Source organism: Myotis davidii, unplaced genomic scaffold, assembly GCF_000327345.1.
Source record: "Myotis davidii unplaced genomic scaffold, ASM32734v1 scaffold626, whole genome shotgun sequence".
Classification (NCBI taxonomy): domain Eukaryota; kingdom Metazoa; phylum Chordata; class Mammalia; order Chiroptera; family Vespertilionidae; genus Myotis; species Myotis davidii.
Genome location: NW_006297725.1, coordinates 333,048 through 350,078, shown reverse-complemented (window position 1 = coordinate 350,078; position 17,031 = coordinate 333,048). Strand labels below are relative to the sequence as shown.

At 40.3% G+C, this 17,031-nt stretch overlaps 1 protein-coding gene across 2 annotated transcripts in view; it reads right to left on the bottom strand.

Annotated features, from left to right (window-relative positions):
* Positions 1–10,943, bottom strand: part of LIPH (lipase H) — a 42,728-nt gene extending 31,785 nt beyond the window's left edge. Inside the window, exon 1 of one of the 2 annotated variants that reach the window (XM_006773332.2) lies at positions 10,804–10,943. In XM_006773332.2, the coding sequence (XP_006773395.1) occupies positions 10,804–10,852 (49 nt within the window). In that variant the 5' untranslated portion in view covers positions 10,853–10,943. The remainder of the gene's footprint in view (positions 1–10,803) is intronic. The other variant, XM_015570221.1, reaches the window with a different exon arrangement.
* Positions 10,944–17,031: the final 6,088 nt, after the last annotated feature.

Sequence of the window (17,031 nt, the reverse complement as noted above, 5' to 3'; positions counted from 1 at the left end):
ACAGACAAATGTGATACCTGAGAGAAGCCACTCTTCCATCCTAATCTAAAACACTGTAAAATTAATTCTTCCCTCTACCACATAGGTTTTGACCTCTCACCAGTCCTTTAGTTGCTATAAATCTCCTCACCTTTGAATTACGCCTTTTAACCTTCTTGCCAAGTTAGTCATTTCTAGAATACAACAAGGATGCCAGCTTGTCCAATGCATCATCCTCTAAACATGGCCTATTCCACTTCCCAGAGACATCAAACTTAGACTTTGCAAAATCCCTTACCTTCACAAATACTCCTTTCCCTTTTGCTCCCTCTTCCTCTACCAGATAGGGGAGCATCTCTAAGCCCTGGAATAGACAGGTCTATAACCTTTGACGGCCTAAAACAGTTACAAAAAAATAAAGACCTTCAGCCATTTACCCTTGTAATATTGCAAGGCTTAAGTTCTCTAAAGGGGGAATTGATACCACTGTACTTAACTAGTTATTAATAATAGGAAAGGAGCAAAGGAAAGGCCAGACAGTATAGGCATGCTCTCTGCAAAACAATGGGAGAGGGGATTAGACAAAGAGAAGATAGATGCACGCCTGGTAAAGTTGGGGAAACTTGCACAGGTGCTTGTTGTCGATCACACCCAAGAACAAAGGTAACTGGCCAGAATGGGTGTGGGTGGCCACTGCGAGTGTGCAGAAATTTGGCGTATTAAACAAAGGAATTCAATGTTTTGTGCTTTGGGAATCCTTGGGACTCTTGTTGCTTGGGGCTCACTCTCCTGCATTCTCCCGTGAGGCCCAAGGCCAAGCAGATCCCACAGGAAGTGGTCTAATGGGCTGTCACTAGCCTGATACTGAACTGGACCCAGCTCCAATATGGAACGGAAACTCTGGACACTGGCTTTGCTTCCAGCTTTACTGAAACCTCAGCTACACTTCTATGACTAGATTAACGGAAATGAGACTTTAGAAACCCAGGAATGTAATTCTATGAAAGTAAAGCTTTCTACCATATCTCATCCTTCCATGGGGCTCTCTGAAAATGCTTATTCCAGTGGTACCCTATGAGCCCCACTTCTACCAATAACAATATTATAAATTAGTTTAAGCTCCTAGAGGGCAGTTACTATGCTTTTTTTTCCCCAGTATTACCAGTACCTCCCATAGGAACTTGTCTTGTTGGATCCCAAATTCTCATGCAATTTGGAGAGCATACAAGCACTAGATCAGGGGTGGGCAAACTTTTTGACTCGAGGGCCACAATGGGTTCTTAAACTGGACCGGAGGGCCGGAACAAAAGCATGGATGGAGTGTTTGTGTGAACTAATATACATTCAAAGTAAACATCATTACATAAAAGGGTACAGTCTTTTTTTTTCTTTTCGTTTTATTCATTTCAAATGGGCCGGATCCGGCCTGCGGGCCGTAGTTTGCCCACGGCTGCACTAGATACTTGCAAATAGCAAATTTGTTAAATTGCTTCCCCCGCATAAACACAGTTTTTAAGTTCTACTTTATGTTGGTATTACTAAAATGATAAATTATTTGTATGCCTTCAGAAAGCAAACCTCTTTTTGGTTACTTTTTTTTTATATTGTTACAAAGTCAAGTTTGTTCAGGAGTAGCATTAAGAGCCAGAGTAACCACAGAACATGTTAAACTGGTTTCTACACCTTAATCTCTTCTATTAGAGTTTATGCAAAACAGATGAAACTTTGCCTTTCCTTTGCAGACTATTTTGAAATTCAATTCCTGAAATGCCATTGCCTGTTGACAAGTGGAAAACTACAATGAGATGGGTGATGTCTCTCATCCAATGAGGAATTCAGACTCCTATGTAGAACTGATTATCATTTATTGCCTTCCCTTCTGTTATATTAAAAGAAGCATATCCAATAGGATATTAGGGATATCTGGCCATAACATCTTCAAAGATAACATATTTGTGCCTGAAATACTTTGTTATAATCAAATGCATGGACACCCCTGGGCCAAATCCAGACATGCCCATATATGTATAATCTATGGCTACTTCCCTACTATAAGGCAGAGTTGAGGAACCAATGGACAAAAAGCTGAAAACATTTACTATCTGCCTGTTTAGAGAAAAATGGTCTAATGTCTTAAACAAAAATACAACATGATTTTAGAAAGAGCATGGATTTTGAAGTCCAACTCCATGCATGGCCTACTAGCTATGTGACCTCTGGTGTTTAAATGACCTGACCTCTCTGGGCTTCAGTTTCCCACTATAAGTTATTATAATAATGGCAATCTGTTAGGCCAGTGGTTGGCAAACTTATTAGTCAACAGAGCCAAATATCAACAGTACAACGATTGAAATTTCTTTTGAGGGCCAAATTTTTTAAACTTAAACTATATAGGTAGGTACATTGTTATTAACTTAATTAGGGTACTCCTAAACTGGCCTTTGCTAAAAAACGTCCTCAATCTGATTGAGGTATGTTCGCTGAGTCGCCCCCTTCCAACTCTCCCATCCACACTCGTCTTGTATACTTGTTTCAGATAGAGGATTGTGGATGGGAGAGGTGGAAGGGGTTGACCTCAGCGAACGTACCTCAAAACAATGTAAAACCCCCCCCCCCCACCACTGGTGCTGAGTATCCCACGGCCCGCCTGTGCTGCGTCTCCCGTTGCCTGATGGACCGGCACCCCCCACTTCTTCTAATGCCACTTCTTCAAAATAGACTTGCCCAGGCCCAAAACCGACTTTTGCACATGGGCCACGAAGTTTCAATCATACTGTAGGTGCACCTGCAAGTGGTATTTTGTGGAAGAACCACACTCAAGGGGCCAAAGAGCCGCATGTGGCTCGCAAGCCGCGGTGGTTTGCCAACCACTGTTAGGCGGTGCTTCCAGAGGCAAATGGAATCTGAAGTAAAAGAAAAACACTACATGGGTAGTGTTTTCAACCAAGTGTGAAAAGTTCATAAAAGCTCTACAATAAAAAACAAACAAGCAAACAAACATGACTCAGATATAATCCTCCCCACTATTCAATCTGTTCACACACTACTCTCAACCTCCATAAACCATCCATCAAGGAAATGAAAGCGGCATGGGCCCAAGAAGCTGCTTGATCAGAAATGGCTTTTCTTTTTTCTTTTTTTAAATATATTTTATTGATTTTTTTACAGAGAGGAAGGGAGAGGAATAGAGAGTTAGAAACATCGATGAGAGAGAAACATCAACCAGCTGCCTCCTGCACACTCCCCACTGGGGATGTGCCCGCAACCAAGGTACATGCCCCCAACCGGAATCGAACCTGGGACCCCCGAGTCCGTAGGCCGATGCTCTATCCACTGAGCCAAACCGGTTAGGGCAGAAATGGCTTTTCTTAAAAGACTGAATACAAGATTAAAAAAAGAAAAAGATGCCTGTTCTTATTGTCAATAACACAGAGTGGTAAACCAAACAAAAGTCTATCTTTAATGAATACTCTTTTTCTTCTTAATCCTTACCCAAAGATATGTTTATTGATTTTAGAGAGAGGAACAGTCCCTAACTGGGACCAAACCTGCAGTCTAGATATGTGCCCTGTCCAGGACCTTATGGTGGATGATGCTCCAACCAACTGAGCCACACTGGCCAAGGCTAGTCTATCTTTATTTAAAATGTTGATATTTTGTTCACCGTGGACTTATTTGCATTGATTTTCATATTTTAAAAACATTGTGTTAGAATATTATTCATGCATATAACTTATGTGCTGTTAGAATAATGCATTTTAATACGCCTTATTAATGGTATGCATATGATCATTTATATTGAAATATAAAATGATATTAAAGCATAATTTAAATATTGTTTTAAATATCATGAAAAATAAAATGTCATTTTTATTGCACTAAAAACCATAAATATAATTTATCTTGGTGGTCCTTCCTTGTACCTTGTGAGGGTCTCACTTGACTCACCCTAACCCAGTGGTTCTCAAGCTTGGCTGCACATTAGAATCACCTGGGATTCTAATGTGCAGCCAAGCTTGAGAACCACTGCCCTAACCCCAGCCCTCCTGTCAGGACTGTTGTGAGAATTAGAGATAATGTCTATGAAGTATCTAAAGCATTACCTGGCACATAGTAAATGCTAGAAAATTAGTCATTGTTGGTGATGTTAATGATAAGTTGGGCTAATAGTATTGCTCTCATAGGGTTGTTATGAAAACTAAATAAAATAATACAAGTAAAATCGCTTAGCATGAGATTTGATACAAAGCACTAATTCCTTTCCTTCCATCATTTTGGAGAGATTTTGGAAAAAGGGAAATTTTATTGACCAGTATACAGGTGGCAGTGCTTTATTCTGGCCATAGAACTTGATTTGGTTCTGGCTCTGTCATTAACAAGGTAAAACAAACTAGTTAGAGCATCAGTTTTCTCATGTTAAAGTCATTCCTTAGAGGGTAAGCTGGTCTCTAGCATTCCTTTTGGACACAAAATTCTAAGATCTGCAAGCTAGCTGATTTGAAAAGACAAGAGGCATCTATTCGGGAAAACAAATTACCAGGGCAGTCTTATAACCAAAAACAGCCCAAATCTGAAAAAAAAAATATATAGAAAGAAATAAAAATTTATTTTAATTTCAGTTTTTAAAAAAAACAAACTGAAAATAACCATACTTTGTCTTGTAATTAGAATGTTGACCAGAGAGATACTTTGCCACCTTTATTTCAAACAGAAATTTTTTTTGCTAATTAAATACTCTTCAGTTAACAAACATGTTTCCATATGCTACAATAAAGATAAATCTTGGAAACATTTTGATAAGTGAAAGAAGCCAGTCACACATACACACACAAATCCACATATGTGATTCCATTCATAAGAAATGTTTAGAATAGTTTAATCTATAGAGACAAGAAGCAAACTAGTGGTTGCGGTATGAGGAAAGGTAGAGAGATTGGGTGCAGTAGCTAAAGGGTACTGGGTTGCTTTCTGAGGTTATAAAAATGTTAGGCTCTGACCGGGTAGCTCAGTTGGTAGAGCGTCTTTCTGATACCCTAAGGCAGTGGTTCTCAACCTTCCTAATGCCTCGACCCTTTAATACAGTTCCTCATGTTGTGGTGACCCCCAATCATAAAATTATTTTCGTTGCTACTTCATAATTGTAATTTTGCTACTGTTATGAATCATAATGTAAATATCTGATATGCAAGATGTATTTTCATTGTTGCAAGTTGAACATAATTAAAGCATAGTGATTAATCACAAAAACAATATGTAATTATATATGTGTTTTCCGATGGTCTTAGGAGACCCCTGTGAAAGGGTCATTCGACCCCCAAAGGGGTCGCGACCCACAGGTTGAGAACCGCTGCCCTAAGGTTTCAGGTTTGATTCTGGGTCAAGGCACCTGCAAATATCAACCAATTAATGCATAAATAAGTGGAACAGCCCTAAGCAGTTTGGCTCAGTGGATAGAGCGTCGGTCTGCGGACTGAAGGGTCCCAGGTTCGATTCTGGTCAAGGGCATGTATGTACCTTGGTTGCGGGCACATCCCCAGTAGCGGGTGTGCAAGAGGCAGCTGATTGATGTTTCTCTCTCATCAATGTTTCTAACTCTCTATCTCTCTCCCTTCCTCTCTGTAAAAAAAATCAATAAAATATATTTATAAAAAAAATAAGTGGAACAGCAAATAGATGTTTCTCTCTTTCTCTCTCCCACTTCCTGTCTCTCATTAAAAGCAATAAATAATAATAAAGTTTTTGATTTCTAAAAGTGACTGGTGATAGTTGCACATATCTGGGAATATACCAGAAAACAAACAAACAGTGAATTGTACACATTACCTTTTTTAAAGATTTTAATATAGATTTTGAGAGAGAAAGGAAGGGAGAGACATATCGGTCAATCATTAATTGATCGACTGCCTCCTGCATGCCCCCCACTGGGGGTCAAGCCTGAAACCCGGGCATGTGTCCTAACCAGGAATCAAATCAGCAACCCTTTAGTGCATGAGATGATGCCCAACCAACTAAGCCACACTGACCAGAGCAAATTAAACACTTTAAATGGGTGAACTGCATGGCATGTGAATTATAGCTCAATAAAACTAAAACCAAAAAAAATGGTTCTTATAATTTCATACTTTTGTGGAAGGTCAAGGATGAAACGATGAAAAGTCTTTTAAAAGTGACTGGGCAGAAGTTTCACTTTTTCTGTCCAAATCAAAACAGGCTTTCCGCTTTCCAGTTTTCTTTCCTCTCAGAGGGTGAGGTTGATGGACCTTCATCTGTATCACTGAAGGTTAAATAAAGCCCCCACCATGGTCACTGTGTTGGCAGGGGGAGGATTTGAACCTAATAATGTGCAAAATAAACTACTACTCTTATTCTCAGGCTTAGGAACTAAATATAACCATTATTTTGTTCTCTCTTTGCCAGAGAAAATTGGGTTGGATAGACAAAATGCCCTCTTGATTGGGAGGACATTGCTGCTTTCAACCACCAGCTGTATTTCTCTGGAAGACAGCCCAGAAAAGAGACATCTGTATCCCTAGACTGACTTATTTCACGAGTCTCCGTTGGATAGTCCCTGGGGTAACACTGAGCATTGACAATCCTGGATGAACCTTCCAAAGGGTCCTTTGCTGTGCCTTCATAAGACACACTGCCCCACGACTAAGCAACGCTGCCCATGCTGCCTCTGTGTCACACTCAGTTCTGGCTGTTTAGTTCCCACCTGCTTTTGCAGAAACTGATAACATCCCCCACATTTCTCATTGGGGGGAAAACCTCTACAGAAAGAGGAAACACCTCCTTCACATCCAAAAAGATGACGGAGTCATGGACAGAAATAACCCACAATGAAGTAGTAACTGTGAGTGTGCGGGAGAAGGAAGTTCTGATGTTCTGTGAGAGTCAATAAGCAAAGGTAGGTTCATATTATACTGCTCAATATGGCTGAGTCAGGCTATTAAAACTGAAAGTATCAATGTCTCTCAGACCTACCGCTGGTAACATTTACTCCAGTAACACCTAAACCCAGATGACAGCTGTGAAATTCCACCTAATTTAACCTTGATGCCTGGTATCCAGACAGGAAGTAAAGCAGGCATGGCCCTGACTCACACTTCTTTTATTTCAAGTTTTGGGTTCCAAGGCGTGCTCAAGCTAGCTCTCATTTCCCCCACCCCCAAGCATGACGCAGATGTGTGTTAATAACTTCTTTAGAACTGAGACCAAGGTCAGGTATACCGGCTCAAAGCTGCCTGAAATTATTTACTGAGATTCACACCAAGGTTAAGAGATGCTTTGCCTAGTATTCTGCATGCCGGGCAGTGAATGCTAGTCAGGATCTGGGACACATCTCGCCACATGTTACTTGATGGAGCCAGGATGTTTCCAGGAACCCAGACTGACCACACTCTTATGCTTGCCTGAAAGAATTTCCAAAAGTCCCAGAAATAAAAATCTCTTTAGGCAAGAAAGCTTGCCTTGGAAAAATTAAAAAATGAGTTGAACTCTTTTTTTTTTGAAGAGAAATTAGAAGGGGGAGGTGACATGTCTCTGCCATAAAATTTGACTTAATTTTTTAAATATGAAAAAGCAACTCAGTGTATATTTTATACAGAGGGCCACCTGAATTTGGCATTAACCAGTTAACTGCCACGCGTCCAAAATGGAAAACATCCCCACACGCCACGATATTTTGAATTTAATTTAAAAAATCACTTTGCAATGAATATTATAAAAATAAATATATTACTCATAATTCGGGCATTCTTGAATATTTTCAGCCGAAAGTTCTCACGAAAAATGATTTTAAAGTTGGTCAGGGCTGCCACTTAGGCCCGCTGCTTGCGTCTACAGACGCTTATGGCATACAATGGGTTAAAAACCTGTGCTGAGCCAGATAGTCAAGCTGAGAATATCTCTTGCTTCTCCTTCTGTTCCCCTCCACCCAAGGAAGAGACAAACAAGAGGCATATGGGCAAAATGCCCTCTTGGCTGAAAGAGATCTCTGCTTTTAACCCCAGGCTTATATTTCTTTAGGATACAGCTTAGAAAACAAATCAGATGCCAGGTTTCTTCGCTCTCATCTCTTAATCATGAGCAAGGTATGTGCATTCACACCCCACTTCCTCACTCACCTTTGTCTTTGCGTTAGAAGAGGATGAGTCACACACACACAATTATAAATCATTTGGAGAGGCCTTCCAACATCCTAGGAAAATCTCTGTGTTTGGCAGTAAGCTATTTTCTCTAGGAAAATATCTACCTAGTTTTACACAACTTACCATAGGCCAAAATATTGATAATAGTATAACTTTTAAAAATACTTATGACAACAGCCTTAATTTAAAACAATACTTATCAGTCTGTGTTCCTTGAGGGTTTATTAAAAAATGCATATTCCAGGATCTCACACCAGACCCCTGAGTCTGGATCTCTGGGGACAGAGTTTTCACGTTGTGTGTGTGTGTGTTGTTTTTTTTAACCCTTACCCAAGGATATGTTTCCATTGATTTTTAGAGAGAGTGGAAAAGAGAGGGAAAGACAGAGAGAAATATCAATGTAAGAGAAACACAGAGGTTGGTTGCCTCCTGCACGAGCCCTGACCAGGGCCCCGGCTGGGGAGGAGCCTGCAACCAATCGAACCTGGGACCCTTTGGTCTGCGGGTCGAAACTCTATCCACTGAACCAAACCGGCTAGGGCAGAGTCTCCACATTTTTAACAAATTTCCTAGGTGATTCTGGTATGCACTAGAGTTTGCCTTGTACACCGGTAAGATTACGGCAAACATTTCCATCATGATATCACAGAGGTTAGAACAACAAAACAAAAATCTCCGAAAATGAGTGACTTGTATCCTTGCGATTTCTGAATCACATCCTAACACTTGCTAATTGTTGGACAGCAAGGAAAACAAGGCAAAAGCAGAGAGCGATTAATAATTTCTGCTTTCAGATGCACGTTATTCAAAACCCTCCCCCACGAAAGTTCCAAGTTCATGGTTTTGCAGATACTGAGAAGTCTAGATCTAGCTTACAGCCATAATTATCGTGGGGTTTTTTTCCCTTCTAGCTACAGAAGTCTATTGTGGTGTGTCTCTGCTTAGAGTCTATCATGCAGCAGTGAGTCTTCTAGAATCAATTTAAAACAAGACTTTACTAATGAGATAACAGTAAGTAAAAAGGCAGGTCACACAAAAATTAAGTTCCTGCTTTGTAAATAGAGATATTTCCTTCTTCCCTTGGGCCTCACTGGGTGAGACCTCCTCAAGGTTGAGCCTACCCTCTGCTTCCTCCAGGGTCCTCCTTCCCGAGTATAGATATAAAGGTGCCTCAATCTGGAGGTCCAAGATGGCAGTGGCACAGGAGGACGCTGAACTCACCGGAAGAAGTAACCACAAATCACCATCAGGTTTTCGTGTTATGGTTAGCTCCCTCTCTCCTTAAGCTACCCCTAAACTGATGTTCACTTTTAAAACAAATAAATGATAAACACACTTTAAAATGTTGACTTTTCAGTGAAAATATCATCACTAGTAAAATTTTAACTTACTATTACATCAAAAGCACAAAGTAAGCCCTGGCCTGTCTGCTTGGTTGGTTGGAGCGAGTTCCCCATATGCCACGGTTGCGGATTCGATCTCGGTCAGGGCACATACAGGAATCAACCAACAAAGGCATGAGAGTGGAACAACAAATCGATGCTTTCTCTCTCCCTTCCTCTCTCTAAAATCAGTTTAAGAATTACATTTTTTAAAAAGCACAAAGTAAGAAATCTAAAATCAGTTTAAGAATTACATTTTTTAAAAAAGCACAAAGAAATATTTATTTTTTGACCCAGTGATTTCACTTCTAGTAATATATCTGAAGAAACCTGAAACACTAATTTAAAGAATAAATGCATCTGAAGAAACCTGAAACACTAATTTAAAAGAATAAATGCACTCCTAAATTTCAGAATTATTTTAAAGGCTACTTTAAAAATATATATATATATGTACTGTAGTTGATCCATTCCTGTATATAGCTACACTTCTCCTGTATCTAGTTTCAAGTTTTAGTAAATAACAGAATCATCTTCTATATAAGTTCTTTTTCTTTTAAAAGTTATTTCTCTAGAATAAATTCCCAGCAATGGTTTTGCTACTTCAAATGGCATGAACATTTTATGGGTCCATATATATAACATATTTTCCTTCAAAACAAAATTGTACCACATTACCATAACCTATGTGAAAAAGAACTGGATTCCTAAAAAGACTGAGAGGTGTTGAAAGCTTTTCACTTCATTTTTGTTATTGTTTTAATTTTTATTTCTTAATTATGATTAATAATTTTTAAGCTATCAATATGCCAAGCACCATTTTAAGGGGTTTACATATATAAAATTATGTTTTTCTGTAAGAACAATTTAAAATAAACCCTTACTGCATAAAAGCCATAAAATCTACCCTTTATATATTAGCTCTTCTAATATAATAAGATTTTAAATTTCCAGAAAAGAAATAATCTTATTTCATAGAGGTAGGAATGGCACAGAAAAAATGTAACTATGAAGAAAAGAACATTATTCTAGATTTTTCCACATATTTAATTTTTGGACCTTAGAAGAACAAGTCAACCCAAAGGAATAAGAGTTTCTTTTATTACTGAGAACACTATGTATAATTTATTTTCAAAATTAGAAAATTTATTTAATCCTTATCCTCTTTCTTAAACGTGATTGGATGAAACTTAAAAAGTCCAGTAAGAAAGTGGGATGATAAAAGGCAACATGACATTAACACTAGCAATATTTTTTAAATAATTAAGGAAATGATTCAATAAATGACCTACCTGTTCTCACCAAGCACATCAAGCTGATGAAGAAGCATAATCTCAGCATATGGGGACTGGAGAGAGTGTGTCACAGTCACAAGAATGATTTCCTTCCCAGAGCCTTAGAGTTTCAACTGAGGGCTTTGCTCAGAGAGCTCAGATAACTAATCCAGAGGTGTGGTGACAGCAGGAAGTTCCCAGGGACTGCAGGCAGGTCCCACCCCCTTCAAGATACTTGACTCCTCCTCTTTTCAAAAAAGGTCGGATATGTTTCCACCTTACACAATTTTATGCATATCTTAATATTTTAATACATATTTGCAGAATGACGAGTTCAAAATAGTTTCATTCTTTGTGGGCGGTTTATTAGTTGTTTGGCTTGGTGTGTTGAAATCAAGAGTGATTTGAAATATTTTCCTCTCGTGTTCTTGTGAATGAAACACATCCAGTTAGTGTTTGGTTGGCCTGTGTATACAAAACTACTTGTTATGTTAATTCACACACTCATTTCTCATAGGACAGTCTTTAGATTTTATTAAGAACATTTCATTAAGTCCAATTGTATACCTACATGTGCCAAAATATGCTTCAGAATAAAAGAAACTTTTTTATGGTATTATATATCTTTATTTTTATTTCTTCTATCCAGATTTCCTATCTAGTTATTAGTTCTCCTCCTCCCTCTTCTCTTCCTCCTCCTCCTCCTTCTGTTCCTCCTTCTTTTAAAGAAAAACAAATGCAAAGACTTTAGAGAACTATGCCAGAATCCATCCACCTCAGTCTTGGAAGTAACTAAACGTGTGCTTTATAGCTACAAGGTAATTTAATTCTCTTTCTGGGGAGTGCTTGTAATGCTTAGACTTTTGGTGGTCTGATGAGCATAAAAATAAAGACACAAGCAATTTAAGAATATATTTTCATCCAAAACAGTAGGCAAAAACCACTAGTCACTTAGCTTTGTCTATCTGAAGTATGTGTTTATGAAGTATGAGCATCTCTGATCTAAGTTTATCAGTTCTTAGCACCTTAATTTGCAGGGGATTCCTTACAGGAAGTAGTTTCTAGCAATGCTTCCCAAGGAATCAGTACATTAGAATTACGGGTGGGGGGGGGCGCATTAAAAAGTATTTTATATATAGGTCTGTGTCACACCTCAGACCTAATGGATGCCAAGATTTCTGGCTCTGGTCAAATGACCTGGTTGCAAATACCACCACTTCCAGTCACTAAGTGTGTGGCCTTAAGGGAACTATTTAAGTTCTCTAAGTCTTAGTGTTCTCAACTGTAAAATCCTATATAATAAAGAGGTAATATGCAAATTGACCCTCATGCCCTCATAAGATGGCTGCCTACAACCAGGCTGACAGGGGGGTTAGTGAGAGATGACCAAACGACTGAACAAGCAGCCGCGTGGGGCGATCAGGCCAGCAGGGGGGTTAGTGAGGGCAACCAGGCCGGCGGGCGGGGGCACTTAGGGGTCACCAGGCTGATGCGGGGGTAATTAGGGGCTATCAGGCTGGCACGCAGAGGCAGTGAGGGGTGATCAGGCAGGCAGGCAGGTGAGCAATTAGGAGCCAGTGGTCCAGGATTGTGAGAGGGATGTCTGACTGCCGGTTTAGGGGAATCAGGCCTAAACTGGCAGTCAGACATCCCCCAAGGGGTCCCGGATTGGAGAGGGTGCAGGCTGGGCTGAGGGGACCCCCCCTCCCCGTGCATGAATTTTATGCACCGGGCCTCTAGTGGAGATAATAAAATCACACACCTCACAGGGTTATTATATGGATTAAATGAAAGTTCTTAACACTTTGCCCACTACCAAGGTAAGTGCACTCACCCCTTGGTAACTATTGTTATTACCTAACTGATCACACAATCTGCACCTTTCCTCCCCACAACTCCTCCCCCTTAAAAGGTGGGCTGCGCAATGCTGAGCAGAAGGACCTGGTGGAGAATCTCTGGGGTTTTAGGAACGGAGAGCAGTTTACAGCAGTGATGTCCCAGGTTAATAACTTTAGTCAGCAGTTTAGTCTATTTTTGTGTCTTGTCTGCTGCTTGGAGAAGTAAATTAGGGATATGGAAACAGGAAAACCTAATAGGTGACCTGCTAGCTATTTTACTTTTCCATTTTCAAAAAGCTCTACTAATTTGAAAACAACTGCCCTCAGGAACAAATGGAGCATTGTTTCATATTCTCCTAGGAACCGGTTATGGAACACATGGCTCCCTGTTGGATCAGTGTACTTGCCTGATAAATATTTGTTGAGTGCCTATCAGTTTTAGTACCATGCCAAGTGTTTATCTACACAGAACCAATGTATATTTTACTGGAAACTAGCCAAGTATAGGAACAAAATTCATTTCCGTGGGGAGGCTTTGTGTTACTTTTAACATCTTTGTGTTACTATTAATGATTATCCCACCGGTGGGCACAGAGGGTTCCCCTAAGTCAGTGATGGCGAACCTTATGAGCTCGGCGTGTCAGCATTTTGAAAAACCCTAACTTAACTCTGGTGCCATGTCACATATAGAAATTTTTTTGATATTTACAACCATAGTAAAACAAAGATTTATATTTTTGATATTTATTTTATATATTTAAATGTCATTTAACAAAGAAAAAATCAACCAAAAAAATGAGTTTACGTGTCACCTCTGACACGCATGTCATAGGTTTGCCATCACTGCCCTAAGTCCTAGTCTTATGGCCCTTTCTACTTGCAGCATTCAAAACAGCACAAGAATCAGTGGGAAACCCATCCCCTCTTTTTCAGGATAGTGAGAAATATCAAATATATATATTTAAAAACATTTCAAAGGATGGGAGAGGGGAGATGTAGGGAAGACCTGAGAATGGGTGTGACTTATAAAGAGGGAGCACAAGGAATGTTTGAGAATCTCTTGATTGTAGTGGTGGTTACAGGAATCTACACCTGTGATGAGATCACACACACACACACCACAAATACAAGTGCATGTAAAACTGGTAAAATCTAAATAGATTCTGTGGATTATACCAATGTCAATTTTTTGGTTTTGATAGTCCATTCTAGTTATGTAAGATGTTAAAACTGGGGAAAACTGTGTTAGGATACATGGGACATCTCTGAACTATTTTTGCAACTTCCTGTGAGCCAATATTTATTTCCAAAGAAAAGTTTTTTAAAAAATTCCAAAAGATGGGCCAGCTCATAGCCATTTGAACATTAACATTTAGTCAAAGGTATCCTGAAGAAAACCATTTCCTCATTTCTTATCAAATAGTCAAGAGCGAATAATGCAGGCCCTGGCTGGGTGTTTAGTTGGCTAGAGTGTTGTCCTGCTACGCCAAGGTTGCAGGTTTGATCTCTGGGCACATACAAGAAGCAATCACTCTTTAAAAAAATTATTTTAAAAAAAGGAAGCAACCAATGAATGCATCAATAAGTGGAACAACAACTTTCTCTCTTTCTCTTTCTCTCTCTAAAATCAATCAATAAAAATCATTTGAAAAAGAGTGAATAATGGTCAATGTTCTCAATATATGACTCCAATAAATGATCACAACTCAAGAATATTACAATTTTCCTCATCTTTAATCAATTATTATATACTGGCTTTTAAAAAAAAAGATTTTTTATTGACTTTTTTTAGAGAGATGGGAAGAGAGAGGGAGAGAGAGAAACATCAATTGATTGGCTGCTTCCTGCATGCCCCCTACTAGGGATTAAGCCTGAAACCCAGGCATGTGCCCTGACCAGGAATCAAACCTGCAACCTTTTGGTGTATGGGATGACACCCAACCAACTGAGCAACACCAGCCAGGATTGGCTAAAGAAAAACAAAAACAAAAAAACACACCTAAAAATCACTTGCTACAGAGAGCAGGGTAGAAAGAAGCAAGCAAGTTTCCAAGAACAGGAAAAACAGGTATGGAAGTGTGATGGATCTGAGAGGAGGTGGTTTTATAACTCTCGTTGGCTTCAACAGTCAGGAAAGGTGACCTATGTCCCCTCTTGCCCTGGTCTAGGGTTCCAAGCTGGTAAATGATTCACTATAACATCCTTACTTACGTCTTCTCATTCTCATGAATGATCCTGCCATCTTTCAGTTGTGGTCCAAGTTTGGAAAGATAAGTCTGTTTTCTTGATGCATATTCAGCAAGATCAGGATAACTTTCCCCAAATTAATATACTTATTTCATTCATCATTCCATCATTTATTGAAATATTTCTTGAACTTCCATTTTAAAAAATAAGGAAAAAATAAGAGATGGATCCTTCCCCCAAGCACACAGACACATTAATGATAATACTAACATAGAAGTATGGATACATATTCCATAGGAGAACTGAGGTGGAAGTGGTAAGATGCTGAGTATCCCAGGGGAAGGAGCCACTGGAAAAGCTTCACATAGGAGGTGAGTTTTGATCTGGGTTTCAAGATTAGGTAGGAGTTTGCAGGGTGAAGAAGGTGGAGAAAGAGCATTCCAGGCAGAAGGAAAAGACTTGGAGGCATACATGAAGCGTGGATTGAGAGTTTGGAATGTATAAATAGGGAAATGGTAAAGTTATTTAAAGACAGGCTGTAAAGAACTTTGTAGGTCATGTATAGGATATTGGTTTTTATCTTCAAGGTAGTAGGAACCTAATTTTTTTCTTGTTCACTTAGTTATATTACTACTAGAGGCCCGGTGAATGAATTCGTGCACGGGTGGGGTCCGGCCAGCTCACCCCGATCAGGCCAATTGGGCTGGGCAGGCTGGAGGGGGAAGGGCTGCGGGTGGTTGGCAGGCCAGCCTCACCCGCTGGTCAAACTCCCGGACGAACTCTCGGTCAAGGGGACAATTTGCATATTAGCCTTTTTTAAAAAAATATATTTTATTGATTTTTTACAGAGAGGAAGGGAGAGGGATAGAGAGTTAGAAACATCAATAAGAAAGAACCATCGATCAGCTGCCTCCTGCACACTCCCTACTGGGGATGTGCCCGCAATCAAGGTACATGCCCTTGACTGGAATCAACCCTGGGACCCTTAAGTCCGCAGGCCGACGCTCTATCCACTGAGTGTATGTTACTATTATGTAATAATACAAATAAATCTAAAACATAATACAGTGGGGCCTTGACTTACGAGTTTAATTCGTTCCGTGACAGAGCTCGTAACTCAAGTAACTCGTATGTCAAATCTTAAAGTGAATGAGTGAGACACGTGATGTTGGGCTGATGTTGTGGCATTCACTGTGACGTTCGCTGCGCCAACTAGCGGTGGGGTATCTGAAGCTGGCTCGTAACCCGAATTTTAGCTCGCAACTCAAAACAAAAAATGGGCCGAGAGAGGGCTGGTATCTTGAAAAACTCGTTAGTTGGGACACTCGTAAGTCAAGGCCCCACTGTATATAACATAATACTATGTAATAAATAACATCTATATATATAAAAGGCTAATATGCAAAGTGTCCCCTTGGGAGTTCCACCGAGAGTTCAATCACCCTCTATGACGTGCACTGACTACCAGGGGGCTGTGCGGAAAGAAGGAAGGCCCTGGCTGGCAGCTGGCAGCTGGGGAAAGGAGGCCCCAATCGGCAGCTGGAAAGCCCCGATCAGCCCTGATCGCTGGCCAGGCCTAGGGACCCTATCTGTGCATGAATTTTTATGCACCGGGCCCCTAGACTATATATATTTAGCTAATATGCTAAGTGTCCCTCTGCCCGTCCAACTGGTTGCTATGATGTGCACTGACACCAGGGGGGCAGACGCTAAATGCGGGAGCTGCCGAGCTGCAGTGACTTGGCAGTGGTGGTTCTTGGGTGATGCACCCTGAAACCAGAGAGGAAGGAGCCCAGTTCCTCATGGGGCCATGCGATTCCACCTTCAGCTGTGGGTTATGTTGTTGCTGAGGCACTGTCATCTCTGAATCTGGTTTACTGCACACTTTCATTTGCATTCCACACCCTGTACAACTTTGCAGAGTTCCCTCTCACACTCTAGGACCCCTGGTTTCGGTCTGATCCCCGCAGGCCAGGCCAAGGGAACCTACCTGCCAGAGGGACCCTGCTCAATCCACCGACACTGGGGAGGGACCACGGGAGGTTGGCTCCAGAGCAAGTCCAGCCCATCTCGCCCAGTCCCACCCCATTGACCATCTTCTAATTAATTTCCTTTCAATATGCACAAATCCGTGCACCGGGTCACTAGTCCTATCTAATAAAAGAGAAACATGGTAATTAGCGTATGACCACTACCCTTCCCATTGGCTAATCAGGGGCGA